This window comes from Myodes glareolus, chromosome 6, assembly GCF_982192425.1.
Source record: "Myodes glareolus chromosome 6, mMyoGla1.1, whole genome shotgun sequence".
Lineage (NCBI taxonomy): Eukaryota > Metazoa > Chordata > Mammalia > Rodentia > Cricetidae > Myodes > Myodes glareolus.
The window spans coordinates 102,778,051-102,796,631 of record NC_142031.1 but is presented as its reverse complement, the minus strand read 5'-3'; the positions used below and the strand labels follow the sequence as shown (position 1 = coordinate 102,796,631).

At 40.7% G+C, this 18,581-nt stretch overlaps 1 protein-coding gene across 13 annotated transcripts; it reads left to right on the top strand.

The window, feature by feature from the left end:
* Positions 1-59: 59 nt before the first annotated feature.
* On the top strand, positions 60-18,514 carry Fam228b (family with sequence similarity 228 member B). Of its 13 annotated transcripts, none has more exons than XM_048436660.3 (10): positions 60-91; positions 736-867; positions 5,830-5,898; positions 6,978-7,169; positions 7,766-7,846; positions 9,662-9,749; positions 9,836-9,992; positions 12,369-12,476; positions 14,814-14,973; positions 18,357-18,514. In XM_048436660.3, the coding sequence occupies exons 2-10, from the start codon at positions 769-771 to the stop codon at positions 18,384-18,386; spliced, it is 984 nt and encodes a 327-aa protein (XP_048292617.2). In that variant the 5' UTR covers positions 60-91; positions 736-768; the 3' UTR covers positions 18,387-18,514. The 13 variants fall into 13 exon arrangements, 12 of the variants coding, with proteins under 12 accessions (XP_048292617.2, XP_048292619.2, XP_048292616.2 ...); XR_007232542.3 differs by having other exon boundaries at positions 68-355; positions 14,814-15,048; XM_048436662.3 differs by having other exon boundaries at positions 68-355; positions 14,814-14,931.
* The last annotated feature ends 67 nt before the right edge of the window (positions 18,515-18,581 follow it).

Here is an 18,581-nt window from a genome sequence, read left to right as displayed (position 1 = left end):
GAAAGCGGATTGGCTGTGGCAGCTGCTTGTTAGCGCGAGGCCGGCCCCCGCTCAGGTTTCCGGGACGCGGTCCTCGGTGCTGCTCGACGAGGTGCGCGCGCGTTCTCGTCTGCCCTCGTGGCCGTGGGGCGCGTGGGACCGCGTCCAGGAGACCGAGGCCCTAACGTTCGCGCGTTCTGAAGCCACGGTCTCGGGCTGGGGCCGCGGGCGCACTGTGCTGCCGGAGAGCCGAAAGCTCTGCCGCCAGAGGGGGCTTGAAGGGCCTGGTCGAGGCCTGCACGGCCTGGCCGCCTCGCGCACACTGTCTGCGTCAGCGGGCGGAGCGGGGACCGGGCCTCGCGGGCCCTACACCCTGGTGAGCGAGCCTGGTGCCCTAGATCCACCGTGGGGACAGCCTCAGAAGTCGCCTTCCCCCTCACATGCGGACCCTGGGGAGGGCTTGGAGCCTCTTGGAGCTTGAAGACCTGAAATTCGTCCAAAATTCTCTTCTCCGAGAGCTCATTTGTGCCCCTGTAGATTATCAGATTTAGGGAACTGCTGGGGATGAGATTCCTAGAGACTGACCCAAAGCCTTGAGGTCTCCAAAAGACCCCTGTTTCATGGCAACCGGAAGGGAAACAAGGATGGTCCGTTTTTGAAGACTCATTCCACGGGTGCCCAAGGTCATGAGTGTTGATTATAAAATAAAAAAAAAAACTATTGTGAATTTTAATTACAAAATAAACGCTGTTTTAGCTTTTCTAGGGACCCTGTTACTTGGTGACCACAATGAAAAATGGGAGCCAATATGATCTGGTAATGGGCACACTTCCTAAGCGCAAGAGCTCCAAAGAATGGTTGGAACCACAGTCGCTTTCTTTTATGGAGGTATAGTGTATGACTTTTGAGGTCTTTGCTTAGAGAGGTGTTTTGTACTAACTTTGGCCCTTTTCTTCCCTGTTCTACTCCTTTGCTGCTCAGTGGAGAGCTGCTTAAAGTAGAATCACAAGCCACTGATTTATAAATCTTTTCTAATATAGCAAAGCTGTTAAACATCCACTGAAACTTGGATATGTTTTTTCCAAACATTTTTATTAAGGTATAATTGATATACAATAAATACATACACTTAAAGTGCATAATTTGCTAAGTTTTGACATGTGTATGTTCCCGAAATCATTGTTACACATCAAGATAACAAATATATTCAATATTCCCAGTTTCCTCATGTCCTTTGCAGTACCCTCCCCCATTTCCCTCATTTCCTGTAACCACGCTGTCATTATGGTTTTGCTTATTCTTAAAAAGTTTTATGCAGAAAAAACTTACATTTTTTAAAAAATTCCAGTCCTCTTCTTAGCAACTACCCGTCTCCTCAATGACTATGTTCCAATTTGTCCATCTTATTGATGGGCATTTGGGTTGTTTCCAATTTGGAGCAATTAAAAGATTTTCTAACTGGGCAATGGTGGTGCACCTTTAATCCTAGCACTAAGGAGGCAGAGACAGGCGAATCTTTGTGAGTTCAAGGCCAGCCTTGTCTACAGAGTTCCAGGACAGTCAGAGCTACACAGAGAAACCCTGTCTTGAAACACCGAAAATAAAAATAAATAAATAAAAAATAAAGCTCTTTTAAGCATTCACATTCATGCCATGGTATGGACATTTTTCATTTTCCATGGGTAACATTTAGTTGTGAGGTAAATTAACATTTTGCGAAGCTGTCAAACTATTTCCCAAAGTTGTTATTTTACATTCCCACTAGCAGCGTATGATAGTTACAGTTTTTTTCATGTTCTAGCCAACATTTGGTATAGTATTAAGTTTTATTGTATAGTTAAAAGACTGTTAACCTAATAAGTCATTAAGACATCTTTGCTTGCTATTTATCTTTGGTGAAGTTTATTCAAATATTTTGTTCTTTCTAGAATTAGGTTATTATTGAAATTTTAATATTGAGATATAATATGAGATATATTTTAATATGAGATATATAGATCATTATAGTCACTTCTTTAAAATGTACAATTAAGTATCCTTTCAGTTTTTTTCACAAGGCTTTGTCACTTCTACTATTCTAGAATATTTTCATCATTCCTAAGAAGAAGCTATTTCCTTCGGCAATCGCTCCTCATTCTCTTTGCCCTCTACTTTCTATTTCTGTGAATTTGCCTATCCTAGGCATTTATACAAATGAGTCGTACATGGCATATGGTCCTTTGTGACTGACTTCTTTCCCTTGAAATAATGTTTTCAAAGTTCAACTATGCACTCATGCTTTTTAGACAGTTTTTTATATGTGTGTGTACAGGTGTTTGCATACGTCAGAAGGGGGTGTTGGGACCCTTGGAGCTGGAATTATGACGGTTGTAAGATACCTGATGTGGGGCTGAGAACTGATCTCATTATGGTCCTCTGGAAGAGGAACAAGCACTCTTCACCACCAAACTTTCTCTTTAGCTCCTACGTCCTCTTTTTTCTTTCTTTCTTTCTCTCTCTCTCTCTCTCTCTCTCTCTCTCTCTCTCTCTCTCTCTCTCTCTTTCTTTCTTTCTTTCTTTTTTGGTTTTTCAAGACAGGGTTTCTCTGTAGCTTTGGAGCCTGTCCTGGCTCTAGCTCTTGTAGACCAGGCTGGCCTCAAACTCACAAAAATTCGCCTGCCTCTGCCTCCCGAGTGCTGGGATTAAAGGCGTGCACCACCACCGCCCGGCATCCTAAATCTTCCTTTTCATGACCAAATACTATCTCAGTGCTTGGATGCCACATTTTATTTCATCAGGGACTGAACATTTGAGTTGTTTCTAGTGTTTTGTTGTTATGAACATTGTTCTCATGAACATTTGTATACGACTTTTAGTGTGAACATGTTTTCAGTTCTTTTGTAACATAGGACCTGTACCTAACGTTTTGGGAAATGAGCAAAGAGATTTCCAGGACAACTGCACCATTTTATATTCTCAGCAGTGTATGAAGGCTCCAATTTCTCCACTACTTGGAGTTTATTGAACTTCTTGTATTTGTGGGCTGACAGTTTCTGAAAATGCCCTTCCTCTTTCAGGTATTATTTCCTTCCTTCCCTCCTCACACCCCCACTTCTGTCTCTCTGACAAGTCTCTGCGTTGTCCATGCTGTTCTCAGACTCCAGTGCTCCTGCCTCAGCCTTCTGCGGCCTGGGTTTCCAGATGTGTCACTAAGCCTAGGTCTGAAGTCAGTTATTTCTAGTGCTGTACCGTCTTGTTTATGTCATAATTCTTGTTTATGTCATCTTCAATCTTCTGTTAAACTCACTAAAATTTGTGTCTTTTTAAAACGTAAGAACTGGATTTTTCCACTTTTCTTGCTTCTGTTTGTTTGCTAAGTCTGTTCTTTCATTTTTAGCATATTTTTACCCATTCCAAAATCTCCCCACCTCTTCTTTTTTTTCTTTTAGATAGGACCTTACTGTATAGTGTAGCCTGACATTCAACTCTTTGTCTTCCTGCTTCAACCTCACAAGAACCTGGAATAACTAGAATTAGGGCAGGTGTACCATGCCCACACCCCCAAAGGCCTTATATTTCAGTTACAACAAATGGACCATCCTAGTATTGCTGATGTTTTTCTTAAGTCACATTTTCCTTTTCCTCTGTGTCTATTTTAGGCAGTGTGAATGATGCATTTTAGAGGACCTTGATTCTTTTATGTCATTGTGAGGAATATTAAACTTCCCAGACACTTAACTTTGCTGAGTTCAGGCTCCAAATTTTGTCTTCCTGTTGGCAGCAGGTGAAGCCACTCTGCTTTTCTTAAGCTTTGGTTTTACTACATAGAGCCCGATCCACAGAGAGGGCAAGCGCTTACCGGAGATTTTGCCCGTCCTTTCGTGGGCTTTGCAGCACTCTTTATGTGACCCTCTTAGAGATGTCTTCTCTTATCTCCCATCTCATAATGGTTGGGCCTGAGGGTGTGGTTCAGTGATAGAGCACTTGCCTAGCTTGCACAAGCTTAATCTCCAGCACTGCTAAGGAAAACATCTTCCATAGTTACCAGTCAGTAAGACTGCATTCATGGGAGTTTTCTCGACCTCCATTAGCTCTGGCTGAAACTAGTTGGGCACGAAGGGATGGGACTGTGTGGGCACTTTGGGCCACTCTCCAGGGCCTTCAGATTGCTGTTTTTGTGTTGTTTTGTTTTGTTTGTTTTATTTTAGTTGGAAGCTAGAACATTAATCCACCACCCATCTTTGTTGAGGACAGCAATCTTGTCAAAATCAGCAACTCTCTGTACAAAAGGAGGAAAGAAAATGAATTCTGGAACCAATGATATTGGTTCATACCTGTAGTCCTTGCACTTGACAAGTTGAGGCAGGAGGATCACAAGTCTAAGACTCCTGAACAAGATTTAGGCTAGTCTAGAATACATAATCAGACTCCATTACCCACAAAATAGTAGACACATATTTGAGTTTGAATTGTGGTTCAGTTGTGTTTGGTGGCATACAACTTTAAACCCAGTACTCAGGAGTCAGAGAGGCAGGCAGATCTCTGAATTTGAGGATAATCTGGTCTACATAGTGAGTTTTAGAACAGCCAGGGCTATAAAGTGATTCCCTGTCTCAAAATGAACAACAACGAAAAAGCCCACCAAGCCCACACAAAAATACATAAATTTATTAGGCGGTTACAAGGTCTTCATTAATAATAAATGTATTTATTTCAATTATATGTATGACTGTATTGCCTTTGAGAAAAAATGTTTCAGTCTATCAAGCTGGTAGATTGTTATAGAAAATTAGTTAGAGAAACATACACAGGCCTGTAATCCCAGCACTTGGGAGACCAAGACGAGGACTGGATTGGCACTAGTTTGAGGTCAGCCAGGGCTATATAATGAGTCCTGGCCAGTCTGGCCTACAGTCTAAGATCCTGTCTTAGAACAGTGTAAGAAGACTTTAAGAGCAAATGTCTCTATTTCAATCCACCATTCTTATATTTTGTAAAGATCCAGCCATATATTTGATTATACTTTTATATTTCATATTTATTTATAAGTTTGTGGATAAAAAATGTAATCCATGACTCATATTATCCACAGTCTTTACATTTTAGTATTTGTTCATTTATTGATTGATTGATGGGTTGGTTTCTTCAAGACAGAGTTTCTCTGTGTAGCCCCGGTTGTCCTGGAACTCACTTGGTAGACCAGGCTGCCCTCGAACTCACAGAGGCCTGCCTGCCTCCTGAGTGCTGGGATTGAAGATGTGTGCCACCATGCCAGGCTCTACATTTTTGTTTTTAAAAAGCAATTTTCAAAGTCAAATCAGTAGGTAAATTCGTTATAAAAGAGTAAGAATAGAAATAGGAAATGTAATGAAGCCTTTCTCTGACCTTGTGTTGTTTTATTTTAGTAACTTTTTTCTAGGATTAGGTTTGCCTAAGGTGTGTGAAACTCATAGTCTTCCATTAGACATACAGAGAGATTAGTCTGTCATGTAGAGGCCTGTGCGTGTCTATCTTAACCCAGAAAGGTAAAAACATTTGCCAGATGTGGGAAAAGGGTTCTACTATGACATGACTCTGGCAAGTCATTTGATTGTTCTGGGACTCAAAATGCCTGTGAGGTGAATTTTTTTTTTTTTTTTGCCCTACAATGAGCTGTTACCAAGCGCAGAAAGATAAAAAGAGTCTTTGACAAAGCACTTAGTGATACAGAAACATTGGATTTACAGAGAATGTTTCAGGGATATGCCTTTCATATAAAAATATAATAACAGAATGTTTCAGGGATATGCCTTTCATATAAAAATATAATAAGCTCAGATAATGCTAATGATTTTTCAAGATCTGATTTTTGAACTAATTCCGTTCTTTTAGGCTTTAGCTAAAGAAGACACTGATGCAGCTGTTCAATCAATTTTATACAGAGAAAATTATGTAATGAAGGTAAGAATTAGCTACAAAATGCATCTTAAATATTTTTTTTATTTTCCATGTAGTTTCTACTTAACAACTTTGAGTAAAACTTGAAGTTTTAAATAATTAGAAAATAGAATTAAAAACACTCATTAGCAATTGGGATTAAGTGGAACACATCTCTGAGAGTGTTTTAATGACTGCCAATCTCCTGTGCTTTGGGGGACTTTCTTCAGTGTTGTACCTGCCCACACATGTACGTGTATATCACACACACACACTCATAAAATAATTTTGCTAGAATGACTTCACTTATAATGTATGCAAAGTTTCTATATTTTCTCTCCTCCCACTGTGTGGTATATTTGATCTATTTTAATTTAATTTAATTTAGTTTTGAGATCAGGTTTTCCTGTGTAGCCTTAGCTATCCTGGAACTTGCTCTGTATATCAGGCTAACCTCAAGCTCAGAAATCTGACTGGCTCTACATCCCATGCACCACCTCTGCCCAGCTTAAATAAAATTTTTATTTATTGTTATTGTATATATGTGTATGTATGATATATGTGGACACACATGCCATGGCACACATGTGGAAGTCATAGACAACTTTACATAATTGGTTCTCTTCTTCACCATTATATGGGTTCTGGGGGTCACACTTAGGTTGCCAGGCTTAAGGGACAAACTTATTCACCTGCTAAGTCATCTCACTGACCCAGCGTATTTGATTATCAAGAGGGTGGGCATGTGCCTCCATTGTCCATGTATCCTTGTTTTTGGCAGTATGTGCCAAATGATGAAAGCCTTATTTATTTGTTTGTTTGTTTGTTTGTTTGTTTTGCTGTGAGTGCTATGTATGCCTGTATACCAGAAGAGAGCATCAGATCCCATTATAGATGGTAGTAAGCCACTGATGAGGTGGCTGGGAATTGAACTCTGGGCCTCTGGAAGAGTGACCAGTGCTCTTAACCACTGAGCCATCACTCCAGCCCCCAGTGGTGGATTATCCTAAAGAATAATTTAAGCTATGCAGTTTAAGTTTTATAAAATTTTAGGAGCTAAAAGCTTCAGGATAATTTTTTTTCTTTCTGACACTGTTTACTAGGAATTAGATAAGTATTTAAATCATCATGACTTCTTAAATGCAAGAAGAAAAGAAATGCTGTATAAAAAATGGGTTGAGCGTGTGGAAGATCCTCTACAGAAGAAAATTATAGAAAAAGTTTCTTCACATAAGAAGATTAAAAAGAGGAGACGACAAGAATTAGAGAACTTTTTGAGATATGTTAATAAGAAGGTACTAAGAGGTCATTTTGTACTTTTATAGTGGTTTAAAAATCATGTTTATCTGTGCTCACTGGCTGTGCAGTCATCCAGAGTCCTGCCTCTTCCTCTTCTATTTATGTACAACCAATACTCTGATATAAGCAATCTATTCTTTAAAAAAATTAAATTGTATTTATTTATTCTTCTCTCTCTCTCTCTCTCTCTCTCTCTCTCTCTCTCTCTCTTTCTCTCTCTCTCTCTCTCTCTCTCTCTCTCTCTCTGTGTGTGTGTGTGTGTGTGTGTGTGTGTGTGTGTGTGTGTGTGTGTGTGATGAGCTCTTGGAAGTCAGAGTTCTCTTCCTACTGTATTAGTTCAAGGGATTGTACTGAGGCCATCAGTCTGGTGGTAGGACCTTTACCCACTAAACTGTCATGTTCATGAAGGGATGGCATTGATGCATTGATGCTATTCTGAAGCATAAGACTGGAACTTTGTAGGGCTGGGACTGTAGCTCAGAGCCTCAGGTTTGTCCCTTATGACTGAGGACAAACTGTTAAACTTTTGAGTTCCGTTATCCTCAAAGTTAATTGTGTACCTCTTATGTGCAGTTTTATTTCCTTCCTATAGGAAAATGCGTTTATAGAGCATTATGATCCAAAAGAGTACGACCCTTTTTATAGGAGCAAAGAGGACCCCAATTTTCTGAAGGTAGGCAGGTTTTTAACCATGGTGGTATGTGTGTGATTGTTTTAAGTGTCCTTAACTTATGTGTTGCTTGCCCTTGAGTGAGTTCTTAAAGTTCAGTAGCACTGTTAGTAGTTCCCTACCTAGTATTTTAGAAAAGGAATAAATAACCCAAAGGCCAAAGATGAATTAATCTCAGAAAGTGTGAAAATGTATAATAATTGAGTAATAGGAAATGTTTAAATATTTTCAAAGACTTTAGATTTTGTTACAGAAGTAATATGTTCTTTTGTTTTGTTTGTATTTTGAGACAGGGTCTCTTTATGTAGTGTTGGCTGTTCTGGAACTCACTATGTAGACCTGGCTGGCCTCACCGAGAACCGCCTGCCTCTGCCTCTCAAGTGCTGGGATTAGAGTTCTGATGAGTTCTTATAATAAATGAGAAAACTAACTTTAAATTCAGAATATAAAAAAAATAAAATAAAATTCCAGTAACTGGAAGTTTCTCTCCCACCTGCTAGTTCTCGAGTAACCACTGGGAGGCTTAAAATTAATTATAAATGTTAGGCCAATGGCATGGGCTTATTTCTTGCTAGCTCTTACATTTAAATTAACCAGTTTCTATTAATCTAAGTATTGTCTAGTGGCCCTGGCATTATTGGTCTGTTGGCATTTGTTCATAGGATGGCTGCTGGTGTCTTCCTGGCTCTGCCCTTCTTCATCTGTATCTCTGCTTGGATTTTCACCTGGGTCTATCCTGCCTTGCCCATAGGCCAAAGGAGCTTTATTTATCAACCAATGAGAACAACACATATTCACAGTGTATAGGATCATAATTAATCTTGATAATAAAAACCAGGGGTCAGATATTTGTCAGAACACAAACAAACAAAATATCACAACATTTCTACTTCCCCAAACAAACTCATTAACATTTTTATTTATCTTTCTGGACTTCTTTATCTATTTAAAACTAGTTGGTGTTAACCAAATGTTTGCTTTTCTTTCTATATATTAAGCATTCATTCTACCACTGAGCCTACTGTCTCCTAAAGAAATCCATCTCCCGTGCTGTTGTGTGAGGCAGTACAGCACAGATAGGTTATTTGTCAATTCACCCACCTATGAGCAGCAGGGCTTAAGTGAGTCTCTAGTTATTTACCACACCTTGCAATGCAGACAAATGATTTTCCTGCAGACAAATGATTTTTATGATGCTTATCTCTATAGCTGATCTGTGACCCAGAAGTTATTTTATCTATTCCCACACATGTGTATACAACCTAAAGGCATTGAGTGCCTTAGATACTGATGACGGTAGAAAGAAACAGGAAAGAGTTCTGTAGCCGTGGAGGGACAGCGTGTGCACAAGCAGCCAGAACAAAAGGCGTGTCAGAGCCAGGTGTGTCACAGACCAGCAGACGTCAGACATGCTTTAGTTGTAGTTTTGCATGGGTAGGGGCATCAGTAACATGCAAGCCAAAAGGGAAGGGGAGCATTTTCTCAGCTAAGGTTCCCTTTTCCCAGGTGATCCTACCTGTGACAAGTTGACAAGACAGCCACCCAGTGCAGATGGAGGCGAGTGAACGAGGCTCCTAGGGAGGCATTTAGAGCAGAGCAGGGCGGGAGATTGCAGACAGGCCCTCAAAGCTGTATGACCTCATAAGAAAAGTGTCAGAGAGCCCATCTCTTTTGAATGTGTTACATATAATGGGTATATGTTAACAGGTCCCATGTCTTGACTCTTCTGGCGTGAAAACACAAGGGTGCGTAGGGTCGACTGAATGCTGATACTCAGACCTGCAGCCCAGGCCTCAAAGAAGTGTGCCTCTCTTGTAGGTTATCATGCCGCCATTCCGTGACCCTTTGAAGAAAGCTCAATATGACAAGGATGATGAGAAGCGAACTCTTCTTCAGTGTGAGACTGGTACGTGGCTCTTAGGTGACTCCTAGCCTGATAGCAAAGGCAGTTGCATTTAAGCATGCTGATTTAGGTTGCTAATTTTCTTGCAGGCAAAATCTATACAATGAAAGAATTTAAAGAGATCGAGAAGGCTCAATTGCTGTCCAGGTTCCCGAGTATTTCTAATTCAAGGCAATGCATGACTCCAAATGAATGGCTTAAAGTGCCCATGAGATATATAGAGAGTGAATTTTGTAAAAAGAGCAGGTAATAATTGATGTAATAGAAGTTGTGAGCTTCCTGGACTTTGAAAATTCTTTCTTGAGACAGTGATCAATTTCAGTGATGATTTTGAAAATGAAATCTGCTGTAATTTATCGTTCCTCTGTATGTGATGTGTTTCTTGAGTTCTATCCAGAGTCTCCAATTTTGGTTTTTGTTGGGTAGGCTATGAGGTTTCTAAGCTTAGTTTTTCCTCTTAGAGTCCTCTGACATTTTTTATTTTTATCAGTATACATATTTCATTAATCTTGGGGAGAGAATCTAGACCATTATTACTTCAAATATTTCTCATGTACCATTTGTCTGATTTTAATTTCTGAGGTTCTGTGTATGTGTGACCATGGATAACATCCACAGTTTTGTAAGTATTGGATAGTGGTTGACTTTGCTTACTGTGTTTTGGTTAGATGATTTCTATTGAACTGTCTGTAAGTTCACAGAGCCTCCTTATTGTGTGCTGTCTGCTGGTGGACCCATCAGAGACACCAACTGTGATATCATGACTTTAGCTTTGCCATGTGATTTTTCAAAGTTTTCACCTTTTCCAAAATTCTTCATCTTTTAGTACACATTGTCCACTTTTTCAACCAGAATTTTCCAAAGGCCATACTAATTATAATTATTTAAATTTCTGATCTGATAGATCCAACATTAGGATCATTTCTGAATTTAGGTCAGTCTGGTTCTGTTGATTGCTTTAAATCTTGACTAGGAATTATATTTTGCCTGGGTTTTTTTTCTTGCCTTATAATTTTAAAAGATTTATTTATTTTTATGTGTTTTATCTGCGTGTCTATTTTTACATGACGTGTATAGCTGGTGCCTGCAGAGGACAGAAGAGGGCTTTGGATACCCTGAGACCAGAGTTAAGTGTGAGCCACCATGTGCATACTTTCAACATTGAACCTGGGTCTCTGGAAAAACAGTCATCTTTTTTGTTTGTTTTTGTTTTTGTTTTTGAGAGAGGTTCCCACCATGCCCTGGGCTGTCCTTGAACTCCCCCTTGTACATCAGGTTAGCTTCAAACTCAGCTCTAGAGATCTTCCTGCCTCTGTTTCCTAAGTACTGGATTTAAAGGCATGCACCCCACAACTAACCCGAATTTTATGGGGTTTTTTTGATTGAGTATCAGACACTTGAGATGGAAAAATAGTGCAGATGCAGGGTTTTTGTTTTGTTTTGTTTTATAGAAACTGACATGCCTCTTCTGCCTCCCATTAGTATTGGGGGACTTGGTTTATTAGAAGTTGATCTATGTTTGGGTATTATAGCTGTTGCCTTTAGCACTCTACAGACAGTAAAAACAAGTATGCCATGTGTGTGAAGCTCACAGAAGCCAGAAGAAGTTATTGGATCCCCTGGAACTAGAGTCTCAGGCAGTTGTGAACTGCCCATGTGGGTATTGTAAGTTGAACCTGGGTCCTCTGGAAGACCAGCTAATGCTTTTAACAGCTAAGCCAGCTGCCATCCAACTCTCCAGATCTCTAAAGAGTTTTTTTTTTTAAGTTGTTATTGTTTTTAAGATGTTTTTATTTTGAATTTCTGTGTATCTATGTGATTCTGTGTATGGGTGTGGGAACGTGAGTGCAGGTGTCTGCAGAGTCCAGACAAGAATACCATCCACATCCTGGTGGTACAGGTGGTTGTGAGCTGTCAGAGTGGTTGCTGGGGACCAAACTTAGGTCATTTGGAAAAGCATGTTTTGCAGTTTAGCTATGTCTCCAGGCCTGACTTTCCTTGTTTTTGCTTGTTTGTTTTTAAATAGGAATCCATGTTATGTGAGGGCCTCAGGATGATGGCAGAAGGATAAAATAAAGAGACTGATATGATCAAAGAAAAGATTTATGCAGTTTCATACTGGAGGGTCAGAAAGAAAGTCAGAGAAAATTTGAAGTTGGAGCTCATGTGCTGAATGCAGGATTTCATGCTTGCTGGGCAGGCTCTCTGACCCTGAGCCTGTCTCCAGCCTGCTGTTTAAGAGCTGTCATCATTGTGTTTATCTCCTATGGCTGCCCTATTTGTGGCAGTCTTCTTGCCTCTGCCTCCCAAGGGCAGATAATACAGGCCTGTTCTACTACATCTGACTTTATGACTTCTTTCTACATTAGAGTGTAAACTCCCAAGGATTAGAGGGAGGGGTTCAACTTCACCTGCCTAATCTTAGTTCTCAGCGAACAGCACACCAGTCTCCATCATGGTTTCAGAAGCTCTTAAACAGCTAGTATCATTGAGAAAGTATAGCAGGATCAAGTGTTGGTATTTTGGATCATATTTATAGCAGTCAGTATCTAATGATCATTAAAGTTTAAATTCAAATGAGCACTGTTTCCCAATGACCTGACACATACTTTCTTGTTAAAGGGTCAAAGTGAAGGTGAATTTTAATGCTGGTAGTTTTGATTTGAATCCACGGAGAAGGGTGCCTGATATTGTGGAATTCCAGAAGGAAGAAAAGGCGGTCAGTTACAAGTAAGCCTCTTGTTTTATAACTTTGCTCTCCTTTCATTTAAGATGCTTAGCTATGTTGCCTTCCCTACCAGCCTTTCAGATTGCTTGAGTTAGTGCCAAGGCCTCACACAATGTCAGGGTTAGGAGACTTTTCTTTGTTTGAAGGAACACATAGCACAAAAGCAACAAATACAAAAATGGGGCTGGGGGAGATGGTTAACAACTTGTACTAAAGTTATGAGAATTTTAGATTGAGACTAGTTTTGGCAGGTATAGTCAGAAAAAGACCTGTGCCAGAGTGAAAAGGTACAGCAGGGAAGTAATTCATAGAACTATGTGTGCAACATGGGAAATAAGTTATTAGGTACTGATTAGTTAAAAATGAGAGGTTTCATACACAAAAGAGCTGGGTGGTAGTACATACCTGTATTCCAGTACTTGAGAGGCTGAAGCAGGAAGATCTTAATTTTGGATATAGCCTGGGCTACATAGCAAGATCTTCCTGAGAAAACGGTGTGGGGATAGAGATTTCTCTACATAGTTATAGAAAAAGGTAACTTCTCATAATCTGATTAAAAATAATAGAATCCTTCATCATTGCTAGAGGGAGTTAAAAATAGTGCAGAAACTTTGGGAAACAGTTTGTCAGCTTTCCAGAATGGTAAACATTACATTACCATGTGGCATAGTTCTACTGCTGATTTTATTTGAGTGGGGTGTGTGTGTGTGTGTGTGTGTGTGTGTGTGTGTGTGTGTGGTGTGAAACATGGTTCTCACTGTTTAGTCCCCTGGCTGACCTAGAATTCATTTTTGACTCTGCCTCTAGAGTGCTGGGATTAAAGACATATACTATTATTCCCAGCCTACTGCCAGGTTTATATTCAGAAGAAATGAAAACATAGATCCAGCTGGGTGGTGGTGGCACACACCTTTAATTCCAACATTCAAGGCAGAGATTAAGTTATATTTATTTATGTATTTATATATATTGTGTGTGACAGAGAAATGGGAAAGAGAGGAAGAAGGAGGGACGGAGGGAAGGAGGGAGGGAGGGAGGGAGAGAGAGAATGTGAACATGAAAGTGTGTATTACAGCACAGAGGCAGAATTCGCCCAAGTTCTCTTCTTCTGCCATGTAAGTCCCATGGATCAAACTCAAATCATCAGACTTGACAGTAAGTGTTCTTACTACTGACCCATCTTGTTGACCCAATAATCAACATCTTAATTGTAATTTCTGTCAACAGGACAAAGAAGGTTTTCATAAACCTCTCAGAGTGTGACTCAGACAATTGTTTGCATTGTTGGATACCTGGAACTTTTGTTTTAGACTAGAGGCTTTAGTCTTCCAACTCCCTCTGGAAAAGGAGTAAGACTAGGTTCCATGAATGAGAGAAGTAGCCCAGTGATAGCAATAGGTGTGGAGAAAGCAGGTGTTGTGTAATTTGGGGGGAGTTATACAGTTAATACCTGCCCCCAAACTGGACCAGTGCCAACAACCCCAAAATGACTTATTCAAGTTTATCCTTTTGTTTTGCTTTTCCAAACAATTTCTCTGTGTGGCCCTGGCTGTTCTAGAACTTACTCTGTAGACCAGGCTGGTCTGGAACACAGAAATCCACTTGCTTCTGCCTCCCCAGTGCTGGGATTAAGATATGCCTGCCTCCCTTTCGATCAAGTTCATTTTAATGAGTACAGTGAATTTATTAGAGGTTAGTTATGGAGCAGTGAGTAAGCATGGCCCACTCCACTCTTCCCTCTCTCTTCCTAGTTGTAGCACCACCCTTTACTAGCCCTGTGTACAACTTTAAGTCTTAAGCAGGATTCATGTAAACCTGGGTTTGGAGTGCTACCTACCAGCAGCATAGGCAACTATGGCATGGACAACATGGGACACAGAAAACAGACTCTAGGAAAGAAAGATACATGAATGTGTGCTCCATCCTTCTTCTTAAAGGCTCTGTCTTGGCAGACACTGTGCAGGAATGGAAAGGGTGGCTTATTTAGCTGAAGTCTGGCATAAGAATACCTAACAATGGCAGCATGCTGCAAGACAGAGTCACTCTGACCAGTATTTGGAGGACCAATTTCACTAGGTCAGGCTGATTTTAGGTCAGTTTGGAGCTTCTCAGGGATAGCAAATGTACAATGCTGAGGGCATTGTTCAGGACAAAGGACTATCACTCAGCTGTTGATTATATAGTTTCAACAAATATAATACTACAACAAGGTGGTTACCTTTTACTTTTCATAAGAATGTGAGTTCATACAGATCTCATAAACTTAGAGTTTAAATGAAAACGTTAAGTTCTTCTACTGAATTAAATGTTAAAAGGATTGCTCCTGGTTCTTCCTACAGAAACAAAGGACTTTCCTCTCTGGACAGTGAAGATCTGTGTCTCCAGGAAGGGAAAAACCCAAGTTCCAAAGGGATCAGTGCTGAAGGTTGCCATTCTTCTGCAGCCCTCTGCCAGGAGGTAGAAAGGAACAGGGACCAGGATGCGGTGAGAGCTGGCACAGTCAGTCCCATTTTGTGATACACAGAACAGCACTTGCTGACACCCAGTCCAAGCAGCTGGGAACTTCTTGATATGGTAGGCTTTGCAGAAGCCAGGATGCTGTTGAGCACATCGTTAGTGGGTAGTAGAAGAAACTAAGACCAGTATCATTCAGAGGCAGTGGAAAGTGTCCTTACAGCCTGATAGAGCCACATAGTGGACTTCCCAAATGTTCTAGTACTTCCTTGGCTCTCCCAAGTTGACTCTTGATTGGGTAATCTGTCTACTACCTCTACCCTCTTTCTCTGATTTACCTTAGTCAAGCCAGGCTCCCTGAAATGTTTCTTTTAATTCAAATCAAGAATTAGTTTTAAAAAGGGCCAATACTAAAAGCAGTAAGCTCTAAGAAGGAAAGTAACAGCTCCCAAATGTAGACTGCCTAGAGATACAGGTGTTCATAGAGACCTCCATCCCACAGAAACTCCAGTTCTGTGGTGTCATGTGACAGAGCTAGTCTGACACAAGTAGGTCTAGAGGGTAATATTACACTTCAGTTTCCCTTCCCATTGCTGTGTCCCGTACGATGGGGACAGTCTCTTCTCCGAGGGGATTTGTTTTATCCATTCCTGAGAGTTTACTAAACCTGTCAGCACTCTGTTTTGCCGTCTTTGCCTGTCATTGTTTAGTTCTTTTTTTCCATGTGATTGCTTACTTTGTAGCCTACATCTTAACAAATACCTGTTCTGAGTCAGACAGCATGTAAGAGGCTGGATCCATAATGGTGAACCTCAGGGAAATCTCTGCCATTGTTGAGCTTTTGACGGTAAAGATAGAGAACAATCAAAATAAATGTAGAACAGGTGAGTTGATGAAGTAAGGAGAAGAAAGTAGAGAAGGACAGCAAGGAAGGGGATGGATGAGGGCACCATTTTATTTTTTTAAAAAATATTTATTTATTATTATGTATACAGTATTCTGTCTGTGTGTATGCCTGCAGGCCAGAAGAGGGCACCAGACCCCATTACAGATGGTTGTGAGCCACCATGTGGTTGCTGGGAATTGAACTCAGGACCTTTGGAAGCGCAGGCAATGCTCTTAACCTCTGAGTCATCTCTCCAGTCCCGAGGGCACCATTTTAAATAGAGAAACCAGGAAAGGCTTCCTGGAAGAGATGACATTGTACAGTGGCCTTAGAAACTGAGGATGGGATGGCATGATATGTTGTAAAAGGAGCGGTGGGCTGTGTTCCTGACACCCGGCTGCCAGCCACAGCTAGCTTATATGCCGAAATAACAACAACAAATTGTATTCATTTAAACACTGCCTGGCCCATTATATTTAGCCTCTTATTGGCTAACTCTCACATATTGATTCAACCCATTTCTAATTTCTAATAATCTGTATCGCCACTTGATTGGGGCTTACTGGCATGAGTCTAATCAGTGTCCATCTTGGAGAGGAGAGCCATGGCGTCTGCCTGACTCTGCTTTCTTTCTCCCAGCATTCTGTCAGTCTACTCCACCTATCTAAACTGCTGTCCTATTAAAAGTCCAAGGCAGTTTCTTTTTTTGACCAATGAAAGCAACACATAGGAAGAAGACCCTCCTACACCAATGATGGAGCACATCTTCAATTCCAGCAGTTGGGAAACAGAGACAGGAATACCTCTGTGAGTTCGAAGCCAGCCTGGTCTATAAATTGAGTTCCAGGACAGCCAGGGCTACACAGAGAAATCCTGTCTTGAAAAATAAAAAAAAATAAAAGTAAAAAATAAAAAAAAAGGAAAGGAACTGAGGGTAGACCACGGAGAGTTTTAGGGGAAGCATATCCAGGGAGAAGATTGACACAGCAGCTTGAGGAGGGAATGAGGCTGACAAGAGGGGACTGGAGAAGAGGTCGATACCACTCAGAAGCCATTCATTATACACATACCTAAGTGACTTTGGGGGAAGGCTTTTATTATTTTCCTTTTTTTTTAATTGGTTGTTGTCTAGTTTCTTAGAAACAGGATTTCATGATTTCATGTAGCCTAGACTGGCCTTGAACTCTTTATATAGCTAAGGGTAGCTTTGAATTCTTTATCCTTTTGCCTCCACCTCCCACGTGCTAGGATTCCAGGTGTGCACCATGACACCTGACAAAGTGACACTATAAAAGAAGACATGGCTGCTTTGTAGCCAATTATATGCAGGCCAAAACAGTCTGGCTAGTAGACCAGGTCACTGGATCAGGAGCACAGTACCTTGATGTCTAGTGATGGCTGTGTGGTCATGGGACCTAAGGAGAGAGCAAGATAACAAAGCTATTAATGTTTGACATGAGAAACAAGTGAAAGCAAGAAACCAATGACAACTGTGTTCTTGAGGTTTTTGTCTTAAGGAGCCTGGATGGATGATGGTCCTACTTCTGATTATAAAAGTTGGACTGGAACTTGGAGAGATTAAGGAAGAAGTACAAAAATGAGACAGTGCTTCCTGGGGCTAAATTAAAGATACCTTTACCATTCCAATGTATATTTATAGGATATGATTACTGAGTAATTTAACTTTTTCTCTAGCTGTTCATTAAAACATGTTCTGGATGTAGCCTGGTGTTCTAGGACTAGGATGTAGCCTAGTGGAGAGTATTTACCTATCATGTGTGAAATTCAGTCTCCAGCATTCTCTTTCTTAAAAAAGAAACAGACGAACAAGGAAGGAAGCAGTAAGCATGTTCTGTAAAGGTAGTTTCCCCTAGCCTAGGTGTCCTCAGATGCTAAGTGTAGTCAGAATACAAAGGCTGTCACTTCTGTAGTTAGCATGACTAAGTGACGGAATGACTGTGTGCTCCTCCTAGACTGGAATTTGCTGTGAAGACCAGGTGGGTCTCAAACTCACAGATCCCTGACAGCTTCTGCTTCTGGAGTGCTAGGATTAAAGGAAGATCTCCCTCTCTCCCTCCCTTCCTCTCTCCCCTCTCTCTGTCTCTGTCTCTGTCTCTCTCTCTCTCTCTCTCTCACACACACACACACACAGGTTCTTGAAGACTCATCTTCACACATTTAGAACATAACATTTACTCCCTAACAGATACCAAGACTAAAATCAAGCATATTTTAGTAATATTCAGCTGTATTTAGCAACATTTATCTTTTACCTCAACCTCCCAGAGGAGCTGTGGAGTGGGCAGGTAGGTATAATCTGGAGGTCAAAGGAAATACAAGGTTGGATGTGCATATCATGTGATTTGAAGTCACAAGATAACCTGAGAATGAGTTTCCAAAGGTCTGATGGCTAGATTCTGTGAGCAGTGTCAACTCTAGCCAGAATGACTCTGGGGGATCAGCTCCCATAGCCAAGGAACTTTCTGGTCCTGTAAGCCCTTTATTACTATGTCACACTCAACTTCTTTGTTGCTTTCAAAAGGTTGCGACAACCACACATCCTGATTCCTGATCTGAACAAGGACCCACAAAAAAAGGCTGCTTTAGACGAAGTTACCTGGCAGGAATCCTTCTGAGGCAGACCAAGGAAGAAACATAAAAATCATCCTGTTCTCTGCAATAAACTTCTTTTGATTTAGAGTTCAGTGCCTGTGATGATTAAGAAATTACAATGTAAAAAAAACAAAACAAACAGAAAAACCGGGTG

What these genes read in the sequence shown, in the direction of transcription:
- Fam228b (XM_048436660.3), top strand. Translation starts at nt 769, where the DNA reads ATGAAAAATGGGAGCCAATATGATCTGGTAATGGGCACACTTCCTAAG. An exon ending in GAGAAAATTATGTAATGAAG is followed by an intron (nt 5,899 to 6,977) that starts GTAAGAATTAGC and finishes ACTGTTTACTAG; the next exon opens with GAATTAGATAAGTATTTAAA. An exon ending in GAATTTTGTAAAAAGAGCAG is followed by an intron (nt 9,993 to 12,368) that starts GTAATAATTGAT and finishes TTCTTGTTAAAG; the next exon opens with GGTCAAAGTGAAGGTGAATT.